At 43.1% G+C, this 17,537-nt stretch overlaps 1 protein-coding gene across 1 annotated transcript in view; it reads right to left on the bottom strand.

Annotated features, from left to right (window-relative positions):
- ADGRV1 (adhesion G protein-coupled receptor V1) overlaps positions 1 to 17,537 on the bottom strand; it is a 603,645-nt gene that overhangs the window by 487,699 nt on the left and 98,409 nt on the right. Inside the window, exons 23-26 of the mRNA XM_089313009.1 lie at positions 14,262 to 14,438; positions 6,690 to 6,870; positions 3,622 to 3,824; positions 651 to 780 (exon numbers count right to left, since the gene is read on the bottom strand). Coding sequence (XP_089169135.1) covers positions 651 to 780; positions 3,622 to 3,824; positions 6,690 to 6,870; positions 14,262 to 14,438 — 691 coding nt within the window. The remainder of the gene's footprint in view (positions 1 to 650; positions 781 to 3,621; positions 3,825 to 6,689; positions 6,871 to 14,261; positions 14,439 to 17,537) is intronic.

Raw genomic sequence — 17,537 nt, 5'->3', positions numbered from 1 at the left:
AACTATTATAGTCTCACTTCAATGCAGACAATTTTTCCCATTAAATGAGTTTTTACTTCAAACACACTCGGTATTCAGAACTTTCTAAACATCAGAACTGAGGGAATGGTTGACCTGCTTTACTGATCATCGTCTCAATTATCTAGCAGGCCTAGTTACCTGTCATATATGGATTTGGCTCTACAGAGGCACTGTGAAAATTAGAAGAGGAGGAGAACAGAGGCGATTTTAAAGGTACCCACTTTGAATAACATCTACACTGTGGTACAATTGACCTGTTTCATTTGAAAAACACATCTACTTTAGGAAAAGGCCACTGAATACAAAATGGGGGGAAAAGAGAGCTCAGTAGGTGGTATCCATATTACTCAGAATTAACTAATCCTCACAGCACAAGCATGTTAAGTTATCAGTTGAATATTAATTTATACACTTAAAATTATGGGAATTTTTTTTTCCAAGAAAGAGACTGTCAGAAATTTTCTACCATAAATATTAAGCAATTATTAACATCCAGACTATTTTCTCCAAGATCCACTAACTCATTCTTTTAAAGAAAAAAAGGTTAATTCACAGGAATGTGAATTCACAGAAATGTGAATGCTTCTTTAACAGCATACATCATCATGGTGCGTAGATTCTAGTCTTACCTCCTCCCTCCAAGTTTAACAACTCAACTTTAAAAGATTTTTCCAATTCAGGGATAGAATTATCAGTGATGTTGACAGAAATGTATTTGTATCTCTCTCCTGGTTGAAATTCTAGCGTGCCAGCAACACTCTGAAATACAAATAAAAGATCTGTCCATTAGATAATTATTCTGTTTATAAACTTGCAAAATGGAAACGTTTGCTTTGTCTCAAACTGTTAAATACTGTAACAAAAGAACATAAGAACACAATTGAGAAGACTTAAGTTAATCAAAATAGTGGAAAATTCACAATATAACCTCTACATAAATATTTTTGAACTAAATAGATAGGTTTTTATATTTCTTATATGCTTAATCATCAAAAAAGTAATCAAAGCAAATAAAATTATCCTCATGTTGGACTCCACAAATTCCTAATTCAATGACCACAGGAACTCTGACCAACTATATTTAAAACTTTTTTTTTTTTTTTTTTTTTTTGACAGGCAGAGTGGACAGTGAGAGAGAGAGACAGAGAGAAAGAACTTCCTTTGCCGTTGGTTCACCCTCCAATGGCCGCCGCGGCCGGCGCGCTGCGGCCGGCGCACCGCGCTGAGCCGATGGCAGGAGCCAGGAGCCAGGTGCTTTTCCTGGTCTCCCATGGGGTGCAGGGCCCAAGCACCTGGGCCATCCTCCACTGCACTCCCGGGCCACAGCGGAGGGCTGGCCTGGAAGAGGGGTAACTGGGACAGAATCCGGCGCCCCGACCGGGACTAGAACCCGGAGTGCCGGCGCCGCTAGGCGGAGGATTAGCCTAGTGAGCCGCGGCGCCGGCAAACTTTTGAAATTATATCATGGGGAAGCTTACATATGCAGTACATAGTAACAGCATTTTCATTCCCAGAATCTCTGCAAGCAATTATACCTATTAGTCCATTAGACATTAGTCCTTCCTTTATTAAACTCGCAGTTGCCAATCTTAACATAGTCTCCCTTCAGAAAAGTTCCCATACTCAAAGAACAGCAGTTATCCAAAAAAAGTCAAAGTTCTTTCTCTCCCATAATTTTATAGAAGCACTCCCCTCCAAGTCCTTTTTTATAGTTATTTAAAATTTTTCTAGATGTTAGCTTGTGAGATCAACATTTCATCTTGTGGAATTATGAAATGATGGATTCACTTGATCAGTATTTATCAAATCGCTGGCATATTATAGTACCACTTAAGTTGTATGAATTTTAAAACAAAATAAAGTTTTGCCTGCAGGGAGAACATTCTAGGTGGAATGTTAGGCATATAATAAAAATAATTCCACTAGATTAACTGCTATACAGGCATGCACAGAGCGCTCCAAGAGGAAGTAATTATCTTTGCCTAGAGGTTGGTAGTCAGTAGAATAATTTCACGATAGAAATGACATTCGGCTCTTTGAGGAAACCACTTTGCTTGATGTCAGCAGCATCTAACTGGCCCCTCTGGCTCCAGAACCATGTTCTTGTCCAGTGTTTCCACACCACACTCTCCTGGTTTTCTTGCTGTATTTCCAGCTCTCCCTCTTCAGTGCCAACTGCTGACTTTGACATTGTCCTTAGGATCTTTAAAAATCACTCATCAGGCTCTTTCTAGACCTTCTGTCTAGACAAGGCTAGGACATCCTCAGATTTTAACACCATATATGTGCTCCTAACCTCCAAAACTGTATCTCCTACTTCTGGTATCCAGATTTAATCCTTAGAACACTTTGAAATTTTTCTTAAGATCGTTGGCAGAATCTTAAATTCATGATCTTCATTTAAAACTGTGTCTTATCCAATCATCTTCATAGCTGTCAACTATAGAGCAAGTTGCCTACACGAGAAATTAGGTAGTCATTCTTAACACCATTTTCTACTTTATCATTCTCCCTAAACAATCCTCAAGTCTAGCTCTTTTCACTTCTAAATACTTTTGAGCTCACCTACTTATTGTCATCTACATTGTCTCAAGTCCTAGCCCAAGACACTATCACCTCTTACATTGCTCTACACTCCTTATTCAAAAGTCTGTGTCCTCTCACCCATTCTCCACAGTTCAGCCTAGTGATCTTCCAGAAACACACTAATATCTTTCAATTATTTCTCCTTTAAAATAAACAACCAAAAATGCAGCACGATTCCCAAGGCATTGAATGACCCAGTCCCTCTCGTATTTTTTGACAACATACCTAGTTCTCCACATTCCAGAAACACACCTTCCTCTAGTACCTCTGATAACCTGTGCCTTCCCAAGTAATGGCCTGTACTCATGCCATGCTACCTAGCTCAAGCAGTTCCTCATTCACTTTTGTCCTTAAACTTCCGAGTGCAGCATAAAGCCAATAAAGCCATCCTCAATAACCCCAGAGGCAGCTCTCCCAACTCCCCGCCCTTAATGCTTCCCACTGCTGTAACTCGGTGTTATCCGCGCTTTGCTATCACTCCACACAGCTGGGAAGGAGGCACCTGCACGGCAGGGATCACCTGAAACCTGGTTCAGTTCAGTGACACCTGAAACCCAGTTATCTCCTCTTCATGGGGTGGTCGCTTCTTCCATCCCTGCACACACACTTACATTCAGAGCCTAAGGGCTCTTAGTCTGGTGCTCATACAGAGAGCTGAAGTACCACAAGGAGGAATAAAGGCAGGTATCAGATGCAAGCAAATGCAAGTTTTCCAAGTGGTGACCACGACAACCAGGACTTCTGGGCAGCTCTGAAAACCCTCAGCAGTCTGCAGGGTGTAGTTTCTGGAGACTGGCGATACCCAGACTGGAAACTGAAGACCATCAGTAGGAAGATTTAAATATTTCTTCAAGCGACTACAAAGTATCAGGTTTCAATGAGCCATGGCACCTTAATTTGTGCAAATTTCAAGGACCAGAAAGGCATCATTGCTACTGTATACTCAAGTCCCTTCCCATCCTCCAGGGGAAGGACTACGCCCTGTTTTTTACCAGGGCGGTGCACGCGGCTCACCTGGTAGTCCCCAGGACTGGACGCCGTGACAGACACTGTTCTGAATCCTACAGACACCCTTCCCAGCAGTCCTTGTGCACGGACGACCAGCAGCCTGGCCTGTCCATCCTCTTCTTGCACGGTGACATGCGGCATGCTGGTGGCAGGCAGGATCCGGGCATCCTCGGGCTGAGGTGGCAGCCCTGTGGAGAACTGTAGCAAGCCTGCAGGGACACAATGGGCCATGCACATTTTCCCTTCCTGCCAATGAACTTCATAGGCAGCTGAAGCAATCTTGCACAATCATTTTTGTCACCCGCCAAAATTATCTTTTATTTTAAACATTTCACTGACTTGAAAGATAGTGAGAAAAAGAGAAGCATCTCGCACCTGCTGGTTCCTTCCCCAAATGTCTGCAACAGGCGGGGCTGGAGCAGGCCAAAGCAGGGAACCTGTAACTTACTGCAAGTCTACCACCTGGGAGGCGGAACCCAAACACCTCAACCATCACCACTGCCTGGAATCAGCACCAGAGTCCGGATTTGAACCCAGGCACTTCAACATGGGATGCCAGGCCTGCGCCGCGGCTCATTAGGCTAATCCTCCACCTTGCGGCACCGGCACCCCGGGTTCTAGTCCTGGTCGGGTCGCCGGATTCTGTCCCGGTTGCCCCTCTTCCAGGCCAGCTCTCTGCTGTGGCCAGGGAATGCAGTGGAGGGTGGCCCAAGTACTTGGGCCCCGCACCCCATGGGAGACCAGGATAAGTACCTGGCTCCTGCCATCGGATCAGTGCGGTACGCTGGCTGTGGCGGCCTCTCTCTCACTGTCCACTCTGCCTGTCAAAAAATAAAATAAATTAAAAAAATTAAAAAAAAATGGGATGCCAGTGTCCAGAGAGCCATCTTTCCTTAAAATGCTTACTTTTTCCATCTATTTCAGGAGGGGGGAGAGGGAGAGAGACAAAGATCTTCCATGTGATCATTCACTCCCAAGATGCCCACAACAGCCAAAGCTGGGCCAGATTGAAGCCAAGACCCCAGAACTCCATTTGGTTAAGTGGGTGGCAGGGGCCCAAGCACCTGAGTATCATCTGTGGACTCCCAGGAAGCATTAGCAGGGAACTAGGTCAGAAGTGGAGCAGTCAGGACTCGAACCAGAACTTGGAAATGGGACGTAGGTGTCCCAAGTGGTGGCTTAACCCACTGAGCCACAACACACACTCAAGACTGTTCTAACTGCTGTGCCAAACATCCACCCCACTGGGACAAAATTCCAAGAACTTTATATAGAAAACATTTTAATAAAGATTTGATTAACATGCTTTTGACATGAAACATGTTTATACACTTCACAAAGGTTAAAACTTAAAATAGTTGTCTCTACTCCAAGAAAACTATTTCCTACAAAAGCATCAGTAAGAGGCCAGTGCTGTGGCACAGCGGGTTAATGCCCTGGCCTGAAGCGCCAGCATCCCATATGGGCGCTGGTTCAAGACCCGGCTGCTCCACTTCCCATCCAGCTCTCTGCTATGGCCTGGGAAAGTGTCAGAAGGTGGCCCAAGTCCTTGGGCCCTGTACCCGTGTGAGAGACCTGGAAGAAACTCCTGGCTCCTGCTTCTGAGCGGCCCAGCTCCAGCCATTGCAGCCAACTGGGGAGTGAACTATTGAATGAAAGACCCCCCCCCACCCCTCCTCTAACTCTGACTTTCAAACAAATAAATAAATCTTTTTTAAAAAAAGCATCAGTAAAAGGATTATAGTTTTAAGATGTTTATTCTCAAATATTTATTCATGTGACCAGAATCTACAACTCATTCTCTAACTTATAGTGGAACAGGATTTGAAGCATTCTAAAGATTTCTAACAGTTCTTTTAGAAAAAATTCAACTTTGAAACCCAGAATTGAACAACCTCTCAGTTTTCCTAAACAGATCTTTTTATAGATTTATGTGCTTTATTCTCACACAAGAAATACTACTTTTCAGGGCTGGCATTGTGGTATAGTGGGAGTGCCGCCACCTTTTGTGCGGCATTCCTTATGGGCACCTGGCTGCTCCACTTCTGATCTAGGTCCCTGCTAATGTGCCTGGGAAAGCAGTGGAGGATGGCCCAAGTGCTTGGGCCCCAGCACCCATGTGGGAGACCAGATGAAGCTTTTGGCTTCGGTCTGGGTCTGGCCCAGTCTTGTCCACTGCAGCCATTTGAGGAGTGAACCAGCAGACCGATGATCTTCACTGTCTCTACCTTTCATTTTCTCATACTGTCTTTCAAATCAGTAAAATACATACATAAAAAAAATCACTTTCCAATACAGGAGATACAGGGAAACTATAACAGTTCCCCACTTAAGAAAATTAAAAATTTTAACTGTAAGAGAAAAATATATTAATATAAGTGCAGTGATAGCTTCACTTTTTGAGCCCTAATAAAATATGAATCAACTTCTTCAAATACTTAGGTGTGAATATTATCACCACAGGATAATTTTTAAATAAATCTTAAGGCCATAAATAGTCTTGCAAAAGCTTTCCAGTGAGTATTACTAAATTTCATATATTGATAATTTCCTGTCTTATACAACATCTCTCAAAATGGCAGCATAGAAGTTAAAGAGCTCTTGGCCAGCGCCATGTCTCAATAGGCTAATCCTCCGCCTTGCGGCACCAGTACACCGGGTTCTAGTCCCGGTCCGGGTGCCGGATTCTGTCCCGGTTGCCCCTCTTCCAGGCCAGCTCTCTGCTGTGGCCAGGGAGTGCAGTGGAGGATGGCCCAAGTACTTGGGCCCTGCACCCCATGGGAGACCAGGAGAAGCACCTGGCTCCTGCCTTCGGATCAGCGCAGTGCGCCAGCCGCAGCGCGCTGGCCGCAGCGGCCATTGGAGGGTAAACCAACGGCAAAAGGAAGACCTTTCTCTGTTTCTCACTGTTCACTCTGCCTGTCAAAAAAAAAAAAAAAAAAAAAAAAGTTAAAGAGCTCAGAAGTCTTACAGATTTTTACTTCGATCATTCATAAAAACTGCCTTAGAAAGTTCTTAACACCACCAAGCACCCCACAGGTGCGAGTACTGTTCTCGCAGAGGGTGTGGGTTACCATATGGCTGGTCACTGGCTTTCACAGTGATGTCGGTGGTTTCCTTCTCAGGATCGACACTTGCACCGCTGGTGGGAGTAGAACCAACTTTCCCATCTCCAGGAATTGTGGAAACCAGCGTCACACGAAAATACTCATTCAGCTCAGGAACATCGTCATCAAGAACATGTACATTCAGGACCTGGAAACGGTGACATCCAGAGGCATTAGGCAGTGACACCTGCAGAAATTGCCTCCAGAGGAAAACAAAACAGCCAATTCAGTTACATTCAGTTACACTGAATGACTTCCATTTGATCACCACTCATCACATCCTGTATCAAGAACTGTAGAGAGCAGCTGGTAGGTCCCAAACATCAAGACAGATCAGGAAGTGGAAAAGCTAGCTGTCCACTTTGATCAGTGTCCACTGCACGCGTGTGCTGATACTACACTGTACTCCATAAACATGCACAAGCATTAAGTGTTCAAAATACTAAGAAAAGTTTTTAAATTACATTTAAGAAAGTTACTATTTCACATGATTATTTGAATATAAATTTAAGCATTATACATGCACAAATAAAAAATGAAGTAGATCTGAGATTAATTCCCTAAACATTATATAATGGATGCTGCTATGGTCTAAATCTGTGTCCTCCCAAAATCCCTATGTTGAAATCCAATCCCCAAGATGAACGCATTAAGAGGTAGGGCCTTTGGGAGACGATGATTAGATCTTCAAAGCAGAGGCCTCATGAAAGCAATCAGTGCACTTACAACAGAGGCCTTAGGGGAGAAGGTATTCGGCACTGTGGTTAAGTCACCTCTTGGAAAGTCGGAATCCCAGATCAGAGTGCCCAGCTCTGCTTCCAATCCCAGCTTCCTGCCAATGTGCATCCTGGGAGTGGCTTAAGTAGTTGGCTCCTTGCCACCATATGGGAGATCTGTATTAAGTTCCTGGCTCCCAGCTGCAGCGTGGTCTAACCAGAGTTGTGGGGATTCGGGCAGTGAACCAGTGAATGAGATCTGTGTGTGTGTGTGTGTGTATTTCAAATACAATGAAAATAAGTGAATAAAAGGGTTTTTTTTTAGGTTGGGGGCATGGAGAGTGCTTTGTTGCTCCTTCAAAATGTAAGGACATACTGAAAAGACGTCATGTCTATAAGACAGGGAAGCACTGGATGCACAAACAAAATCCATGGAACCTTGATGTTGGACTTTCCACTCTGCAGACATATAAGCAAAAAATATCTATCATTTACAAACTATCCAGTCTAAGGTGTGCTGCTTTGGCAGTTTTAAGAACAAAGGCAAGGCCAGCGCCATGGCACTCTAGGTTAATCCTCCACCTGCGGCGCCAGCATCCTATATGGGCACTGGGTTCTAGTCCCAGTTACTCCCTTTCCAGTCTAGCTCTCTGCTGTGGCCTGAGAAAGCAGCGAGGATGGCCCAAGTGCTTGGGCCCCTGCACCTGCATGGGAGACCAGGAGGAAGCACCTGGCTCCTGGTTTCAGATCGGTGCAGCTCCGGCCGTCACAGCCACTTGGGAAGTGAACCAATGGAAGGAAGGACCCCCCCCCCCCCGTCTGTAACTCTGCCTGTCAAATAAATAAATAAAAATCTTAAAAAGTTATTAAAAAAACAAAGGCAAGTGCCAAGGAGTCCCATCTTCTGTTGAAAATTATCCTAGTCACACATTACCATCATACTGTGATAATTTATCAACATTTTTATTCCAAAGATAGTGGTATTACCAGCCTCAGAGCAAAGCTCCCTCACATAATGTGATGTGGTAGAGAAGTAAGAAAGGGCAGTGTAGACATGTCCAGAGCCTGAACAAGGCAGGCCTAACATGCCCAGGACCAGGAGTTTAGAAAGACAGTTCACAACGGACCTTGACTCCCTGGCATTAGCTATCAACTCAACATTAGAAAGGCCCATTTCACCGCGTCTCATGCCTGCTGTCCTGCACCACCAGCCTCTCCCCTGCCTGTGTGCCCCCCTCTTGCCTGAAGTCTCTGGGCTGCTTCCTTGATCTTTCTGACCCACTTTCTTTCAATGAAACCCTCACATTCCTATGTATTTCTCTCATTTTCCAAACAAATCCTGAATTTTACCATGTTGTGTCTCATATGGGCCAACGCTTAGAATTCTTATCTAAATAAATGACAAGAACCCCAAATACTGCATTTTGGTTTATATTCTTCTAGAACATAATGGCGACCACAAAGGGGCTTGTTTAATTGGTTTAAAAACCAGCAACATGCTAACAGTTTCACAGGCTTTTAAGCCCTGAAAATCTTTGTCTCTCAGCCTCTCTTCTCTCAGATTTCTCAGTTTAACAAATGTAGCCAACACGCAGTTTCGTCTCCCAGGAAACGTGCCAGAGGAGGTTTTGGTTTTATGAGAGGCAAAGTTCAGGTGGTTTCTGGTTTTCTCTCAGTGTTCGCAGTTTGTGAAGAGATTGTAAAGATGCACATTTTATGTTTTTTGCATTCCTAGTTTTGGTAGCTTCAGGCAAGCAAAAGCCAATAAAAACATTAGCAATCACTTCTTAGGAACTTCATTAACTTTAAAGCAGCATCCAGGAATAGCACATTTTTTGCAAGCACTTCAACATAATTATAATACAACTCTTTGAGGACAGAGGTCCTGCATGGGAAATAAGTGACTCTTGTTTATTTAACAATTAACACTCTTATGTATAACATCAGTGATCACCTAAGGCTCTTGGGAAAAAGTGAAATTAACTTCAAGATGCAATGACTTTGAACAGCCCTTGTCTTGACTTTTGAGGACAGTTTTTTTGTTTGTTTTTTGTTTTTTTCCATGCAAATTGTTGAACTCCTTACTTAGTATAGAGTTGGTCTTCGGTATATAAAGTTAATCAAAAATTGATCTTAGTGGAGAATGGGACAGGGAATGGGGGAGAGAGGAAGAAGAAGGGTGGGAAGGTGGGTGGGCGGGCAGGCATGGTGGAAACAACGATTATATCCCTAAAGTTGAACTTATGAAATGCATGAAGTCCGTATTCCTTAAATAAAAGGTTGTTTTTGGAGGAAAAATAAATTTAAAATGTTAGTGGTAATGGAGTTAGGAAGAAAAGGTGGGACAAAGAGGCCAGTCTGTGTTTGTCAATATTCACAAGTATCCAAGTTGTTCGTGATGTGTTTTTAAGAAAAATTTACAGATTTTGTAAGGTTAGAAACTTAAGTTTCATGGATGGACTTAATGTTACTGAATTTGGTCTGTCACAAGTTCATTGATTTTCCAATCAGGCATGCTTTTATTTCTGGTAGGAGAGAACTAATAGCACCAAAATGGCAGCCTCCATCTGAAACATGTGGTTGCCAAGATGGCGGCCCCCATGGCAACTTCACTATTATCAGAAGATGGGCAACAGACTCCATCTCCAAGATGGCAGCCCCCATGCTATATGCCTGATCAGCAGAGTGACTTTTATTATGGCTTTTTATTACTCTAGCGTTTTATTTGGGCTTTGCATTGGTTTATTATTTTAGCTATACTCTGGTTTACCCTTTTGGCTTTGCACAGGCTCCCTTATCCTTTTGGCTATGTGCCAGTCCCTTTTCGGATTCCTGATTTGTTATTTTAGCACTTTGGTTTTACACTAGTTCTCTTTAGCTTCTTGGGGTTTGGTATCCCACGTGTGGTGAGCCTCCCAAGATTTCATCTCAGACCAGATGGTTTTCTTTGGCCTTCCAGAATGGTGTTTTCCAGAACAGGCTGAGTCTTATTTCAGTATGGTGTTTTAGCTTTACAACGGGTTTAAAAAAGAAAGAGGAATAGCTGGAAGCCCCCTCAGTGGGCTGGGTAAAACAATGGACACCATTTTGTGTACCAGTAGAGACTTTAAGGTGTCAATGGATCCAAGTCACATCCTTAAGGATAATTAAGGCTTATGGAGAGCTGTAGCTGTTTATCTTCTCTGGTCTTACAACGTGACTATTCAGCTGTATAGTTCTGCATACATTTCTATGGACTCACTTGTAAGGGTGCAGTTTGATAATTTGCCATAGGATCTCAAATCCCATCTTGACCAAGATGGCAAAAGGAGGATTTTAAATGTTTATTGACAATATAGACAGGATTAAGTATTTAGTGTTCATACACATAGGAATAAGTGTTTAGTAATAATATAGATAAGATTAAAGGGAGAGACTGCTCTAACATGGGAAGTAGTACATACAGCAGACTCATAGAAAGCCAATTACTGTAACACTCAGTGGCCTCAGGATCAGCCTATAAGGCATTTTGGTCTGGATGAAAAGCCCATGAGAGAATTTCAGGCTTGGAAAGCCAGGACAATGCTGCAGAAAGTTTCCCTACATAAAGGGCCTCTGAGGGTGAGACCCCAGTGGCAAGAAGTGGTCATCAAAGATGGATGTTCTCTTCCCTGAAGAGAAAAACAAACTTCCTCTTTGCTCATGACCTTGTCTGAAAACTGATGTGGTTTGTGGACTGAAAAGACTTCCACAGCCTAGACATCTCATCTCAAGAGCCCCAGGTGATCATTCACATCATACAGAAGACTGGTAATTGTTAAATTAACAGGAGTCACCATGTACGAAAGTCCCATGCAGAACCTCTGTTCTCAAAGAGTTGTGTAATTTGAGTTAATGGTAAAACTTACTCTCAAAGATTTACTTTGTTTTCGTGTATTAAGCAGAGGATATTCTTATGTCTCGTAAGTTTTAGTTATGTCTAAGTGTCCAACTCCATTGCTTGCAAGGGATGTTACTCTTATGTGCTTCTTTAAGGTTAATTAAGTTTCTCAAATATGGTCTCTTGGATCCAAGTCTCCCTGCACTGCCTGCAATGGCACCACTTGGCTAGACAGCAGTCAGGAGACAGATCACAGAGACCTTCTCAGTCCCCACAAGCAACTTGTACCCCATTCCACAAAGACTGCAGATAAACTGAAATATCATAAACAAGGGATTGACAAAAAGAACCTTCTGCTGTACAGAAAGAACCATGGCAAAATGCAAACACGGCAGAGTGAGGAAGGAGGCAAGAAGGTGAGCGAAAGCATTTACGGAATTTTGAACCAGTCTGGGGGCAAAAGCAAGAAGGAAAAATAGATGGATTTGAGATTTCTCTGAAGACAGCAAATGCAGGCTTGATGGCATCCACAGCCTGCAGTGAGGGGCACAGATGAAGATGTATCCCGATTTCTATCAGATGGAAGAGTGACAGCCACCTGCAAACAAACTCTAAACCCAAACACAGTCTCCAAACACTGGCTGTGGGTGTAAAAGCACCTGGAGAGCTTATTTTTTTTAATTTAGCTTTTCTACAGATTTTGATTCCATAGGTCTCAGATAGAATTTGAATTTGGCTTTCAATGTTTAATTATTTTTCATTAAAGACTAATTTAGAGCATTGACTCGTGTGCAAAGGAGATATGCAGAAATGACACCTACCATTCACAGGTCACCTCTATGGAAGAGAATATCTTAAAGAATTCTCCACCTGAACACTTGCAACTATTTTAGTTTGCAAGTTTGATTAAATGTGTGTTGCAAAAGGTATAGGAATCTAATTTCTAAAGCAACAGTTACCAGGATTTCTTATTTCATAGTTAGTATATTTTCCATGAAGAATTGTGGGTTATCAAACCAGGTTTGCCTTGTCTTAACATTAAAAAGTTATGACATACCATCAGTTCTTTCATAAAAAAAACACGTTAAGTCCAAGAACAAAATGGAAAAAGGCAAAGCATCAAAATAAAATATAGTACTATAAGTTGATCATTTTGGCTTTATGCAAACTTCCTTGTTGTCTCAATTTTCCTCATCGCACCAGAGATTTCTTTTATTTTTTAATTTTGACAGACAAAGTTAGACAGTGAGAGAGAGAGACAGGGAGAGAGGTCTTCCTTCTTCTGTTGGTTCAACCCCCAAGTGGCTGTGACGGCCAGCGCACTGCGTCAATCCGAAGCCAGGAGCCAGGTGCTTCCTCCTGGTCTCCCATGCGGGTCCAGGGCCCAGGCATTTGGGCCATCCTCCACTGCCTTCCTGGGCCACAGCAGAGAGCTGGATTGGAAGAGGAGCAACAGGGACAGAATACGGCACCCCAACCAGGACTAGAACCAGGGTGCCGGCGCCATAGGCGGAGGATTAGCCTAGTGAGCCATGGCGCCGACCCTGAACCAGAGATTAAAATGTTTACCATGGCCCTATCTCTAGGTCACTGCTATAGAAATTCTGTTATAAACTATCTGTATGCTTCTTCCTCCAAATTATAAAATTTATTGCTCTTCCTTAGTTCAATTCTTTAAATCTGAATATTGTAAGCTGCCAAAGTTTATCATTCTTATCCAATTAATACTCTCAAAAATTTCCTCAAAGACCACTATCAGCAAACTGTAATTCACTATGTTTCTGATTCTCTGTAAGCTACTCACATTTCTGAAGATAATCTTAAATATTTTTGCAAGGCAGAGAGAAAAATTCCATTTATAGAAGTCTTATGAAACACCTGTTCAGAAATGCAATTATTTCAAAGTTTTTTCTTATGAAATTAGAGGTCATTTTTACTTCTGAAGAACAGGAAAACTTCCTCACTTCCCTAAATTCAATGCAAATAAAATGAGGTTATAGTTATAAGAATTTCTCAGGGGCCGGCGCTATGGTGTATCGGGTAAAAGCTGCTGCCTGAAGTGCCAGTATTCCATATGGGCACTGATTCGAGATCCAGCTGCTCCACTTCCGACCCAGCCCTCTGCTATAGCCTGGGAAAGCAGTGGAGGACGGCCCAAGTGCTTGAGTCCCTGCAACCACGTGGGAGGTAAGAAGCTCCAACCTCCTGGCTTTGGATTGGCTCAGCTCCAGCTGTGTAACCACTTAAGGAGGGAGCCAGTGGATGAAGACCTCTCTCTCTGCCTTTCAAATACATAAATCTTTAAAAAAGAAAGAGGGGCCAGCGCTGTGGCGCAGGGGATTAACGTCCTGGCCTGAAGCACCGGCATCCCCTATGGGCGCCAGCCTGAGACCCGGCTGCTCTGCTTCCGCTCCGGCTCTCTGCTGTGGACTGAGAAAGCAGTTGAAGATGGCCAAGACCTTGGGCCCCTCTACCCACAAGGGAGACCTGGAAGAAGCTCCTGGCTTCAGATCGGCGCAGCTCCGGCTGTTGCGGCCAATTGGGGAGTGAACCATCGGATGGAGGACCTCTCTCTCTGCCTCTCCTCTCTGTGTAACTCTGACTTTCAAATAAATAAATAAATCTTAAAAAAAAAAAAGACAGAATCTCATTGACTAAGAATACTATCAAGATTCTGTGGTTTCCCTTTGTCTCAAATAATAACAAAAAAGCTCACAAGCTGCAAGCTATATCACTACTTATTATATCATGATTAGGGAGTGGGTAAAACTGTAACAAGCATCACTCAAAATCCTTTAGTCTTTTTGTAAAAATGAGTTTTTAAAAGTGTTATACCATAATATAGATCTTAACTCCTGAGTATGTTAAATTGCTTAAATAGCAACAAGCTACACAGCAATCCCAAAACAAACCTTTCAGGACCAGCTTTCCAGGAGGCTTTCAAACAAAGACAGCAGGGTTTACCTCTGATCTCTGCCCAGGAAGGAACGTGACAGTTCCGCTGGCATTGGCAAAGTCATCCACCAGGTAATCCACTCTGTCAGCTTCGACCTGTGAGATGGTGTAGGACACATGCACGCGGTCCAGCGCTCCCCGCGTTCTCTCGACCACACAGGAGACAGTGGATCCCTCCTCTGCCACCTGAAGTTGAATGTAAATCACAGAGGTGAATGCCTATTGAAATCAGAGACAAACAGCAATGCACTCATGGAACGCTTCTACCTTAATTCTATGAATTTCTGCCTCTCGCAACGGGACGGAGGATTTGTCTACATTTGCTCAGATGTATTTGACTGCTAAAGCATATTTAAATCATTTTCTCCTGTTCCCATTGCAGAGAGACATAAAGCAAAAAGAATTATTTCCTATATATAGGCAATACATTCATCAATACCTGCTTTGTGTGAGCCTCTTAGAATTTATAACTTTTTTTTTTCCAAATGCATTCAAACTCCTTTCTTCTGCATTAATCTAACAAGGAAGACAAACTTGGAATTTTATAATGGTTTCAACACAAAGAGCCCAAATGGAGACAGAGCAAAGTGGTAGGGAGTGGAACAAGACATCAGGAAGCACTTTCAAGGCACAGACATCAGATACACAGTGTCTGATTGACTGTGGGAGAGATAAAGGGCACAATGGTCAGAGCCAAGCAGGTATCTTTGCATGTTCAGTATCCACAAATGCTACTGGTGATGACGACAGCAAAATCAAGTGAAGATGCCTATCTTCACATCACAGCATGATCGAAGCTGGAGACCCATGCTTCTATTCCTAACACTTTCAGGGATGTCAATTCTATAATCCTCCTGGCAAGCTTCAGTGCTTAGTGTTTTAGACTCAGCAATTTTCCTATACCTAAACAGTTTCCTTCCTAAAATTGATACATTTCCCTCCTATACAGGCTTAGACAATAATGATTTGGGGGTTTTCCTTTTTTGATTTCAGGAGTTTAACCAGATTAGGTACTGTGGCTTGTGTAGGGAAGTTCTCCCTTATTCAAAGGCCTAATTCTGCTGAAGTTCAGACATTTCCAAGGAGAGGCACAGCTTCCCAACCAGCCAGAGCTAACCCACCACCACCACAGTAGCCAGTATTGAAGACAACTACACTGGCCCAGAAAGCCAGAGAAACACACAACAACTATTTCTCATTCTACACAGATTTTTAGATTTTATTGTTTGATTATGTAGTTTAAGAGAATCTAAACATGTTTAATATGTGAACTGATATATACCCTTTCTCTTAAAAATTCTTTGATTGTTAAATGTTTTCATTTTAAAGGGGCCAGAGAGGATATCTTCAATCTGCTGATTTACCATTCAAATGTCTGCAATAAGTGGAAGCCAGGAGCAAGAAAATTAATCCAGGGAACCCCACCAAGTATTTGAGTCATCATCTGTTGCCTCCCAGATGAGTACTTAGCAGGGAGCTGGTCAAAAAGAAAGGTGACACTCAAGCAAGGCATCCCAATTGGCATCTTAACTGCTTCACCAAGTGCCAACCCTCATGTCTTGATATTAACACATGGTGAGTTAAGTGCCAGCAAAGGCTTAGTGATACCTACTATGTTCCATTCTTGGTGCTACAGGTACAATGAAAAACAAGAGTCTGACACTCAGAGTGCCTTCACTTCACTCGTGGAGAGAGAAAGTAGATAAACAGACTTATAAATAATGAAGCAAATTAAGAACAGGTCAATGCTACAAAAAATCTTGGTTGAATGGCAGACAATGACGAGTTGGGAGAAGCAACCGCGCACTTTGAGTACAGAAGTCTTCCCTGAAGAGGTGTCTTGTAGCTGAGATTTGGAGGGCTCATTAGGAAGCTTTGGGATCACAGTGCTCCAGACAGGTGAGCAAGCACTGACTCCGAGAGCAGAACTGAGCAAGGTGAGTAAGACTGAAGCACATTGAGCAATGGGGAAACGATGGAAAGGGAGGGTCGAGTCACAGCCAGAGTCGCGTCCTGAAGGGAGTCACAGGGAACCTAAGGTCACAAGGCACCACAATGGTGTCTCACAACCAGACGGAAGCCAGCTGATGGGGGCCAGTGCTGTGCTGTAACATGTAAAGCCATTGCCCGCAGTGTCGGCATCCCATATGGACACCTGTTTGAGTCCCAGTTGCTCTACTTCTGATCCAGCTCTCTATGGCTTGGGAAAGCAGTGGAAGATGGCCCAAGTGCTTGGCCCCTGCACCCACGTGGGAGATCCAGAAGAGGCTCCTCACTTCAGATTGGCCCAGCTAGGGCCATTGCAGCCATTTGGGGAGTGACTCAGCAGATGCAAAGACCTCTCTACCCCTCTCTGCCTCTCTGTAACTCCGCCTTTCAAATAAATATTTAAAAAAAAAAGTCTAATCATTAAGCAGTAATAACTGCCAAGCTAGTAACCAGGCATTTGATGAGATTCTGTCTAATTCAAGTTATTTTGTCAGGCTTCTTCTAAATCTGTTTCTAACCCTATAAAATGAAGACAGTAGTGTACAGATTGAGTACTCCTTATCCAAAATGCTCAGGACTGAAAGTGCTTCAAACTCAGGAATATTTGTATATACAAACGAATTATCTTGGGAATGGGATCCAAGTTTAAATATAAATTCATTTGTTTCAAAAATACTTATACACATGCGCTTGGAGGTAATTTTATATGATATTTATAGAACAGTTTTGTTAGTTTCAATCAGAGTGTGGTAATTTATACTTGTATTAGGTCAATATTCAAACAAGTTCAGATTTTGGGGAAAAGTATTTGGTACAGTGGCTTGGGAAGCTCACAATCATATCTCACTGCATAGCTCAAGTCCTAATTACTGGGGTTTTTTTTTTTTTGGGTTTTTTGTTTTTTGTATTTTTTTGACAGGCAGAGTGGACAGTGAGAGACAGAGAAAAAGGTCTTCCTTTATCATTGGTTCACCCTCCAATGGCCTCTGCAGCTGGTGCACTGATCCAAAGCCAAGAGCCAGGTACTTATCCTGGTCTCCCATGGGGTGCAGGGCCCAAGCACTTGGGCCATCCTCCACTGCACTCCCGGGCCACAGCAGAGAGCTGGCCTGGAAGAGGGGCAACCAGGACAGAATCTGGCACCCCGACCGGGACTAGAACCCTCTGTGCCGGCGCCACAAGTATTTGGTACAGTGGCTTGGGAAGCTCACAATCATATCTCACTGCATAGCTCAAGTCCTAATTACTGGGGTTTTTTTTTTTTTTGGGTTTTTTGTTTTTTGTATTTTTTTGACA

The sequence above is a fragment of the Oryctolagus cuniculus genome, chromosome 14 (assembly GCF_051225735.1).
Source record: "Oryctolagus cuniculus isolate XC-2025 breed Fujian yellow rabbit chromosome 14, ASM5122573v1, whole genome shotgun sequence".
Taxonomy (NCBI): domain Eukaryota; kingdom Metazoa; phylum Chordata; class Mammalia; order Lagomorpha; family Leporidae; genus Oryctolagus; species Oryctolagus cuniculus.
The sequence above is the reverse complement of the archived record's forward strand: the minus strand, read 5'-3'. Positions and strand labels throughout refer to the sequence as shown.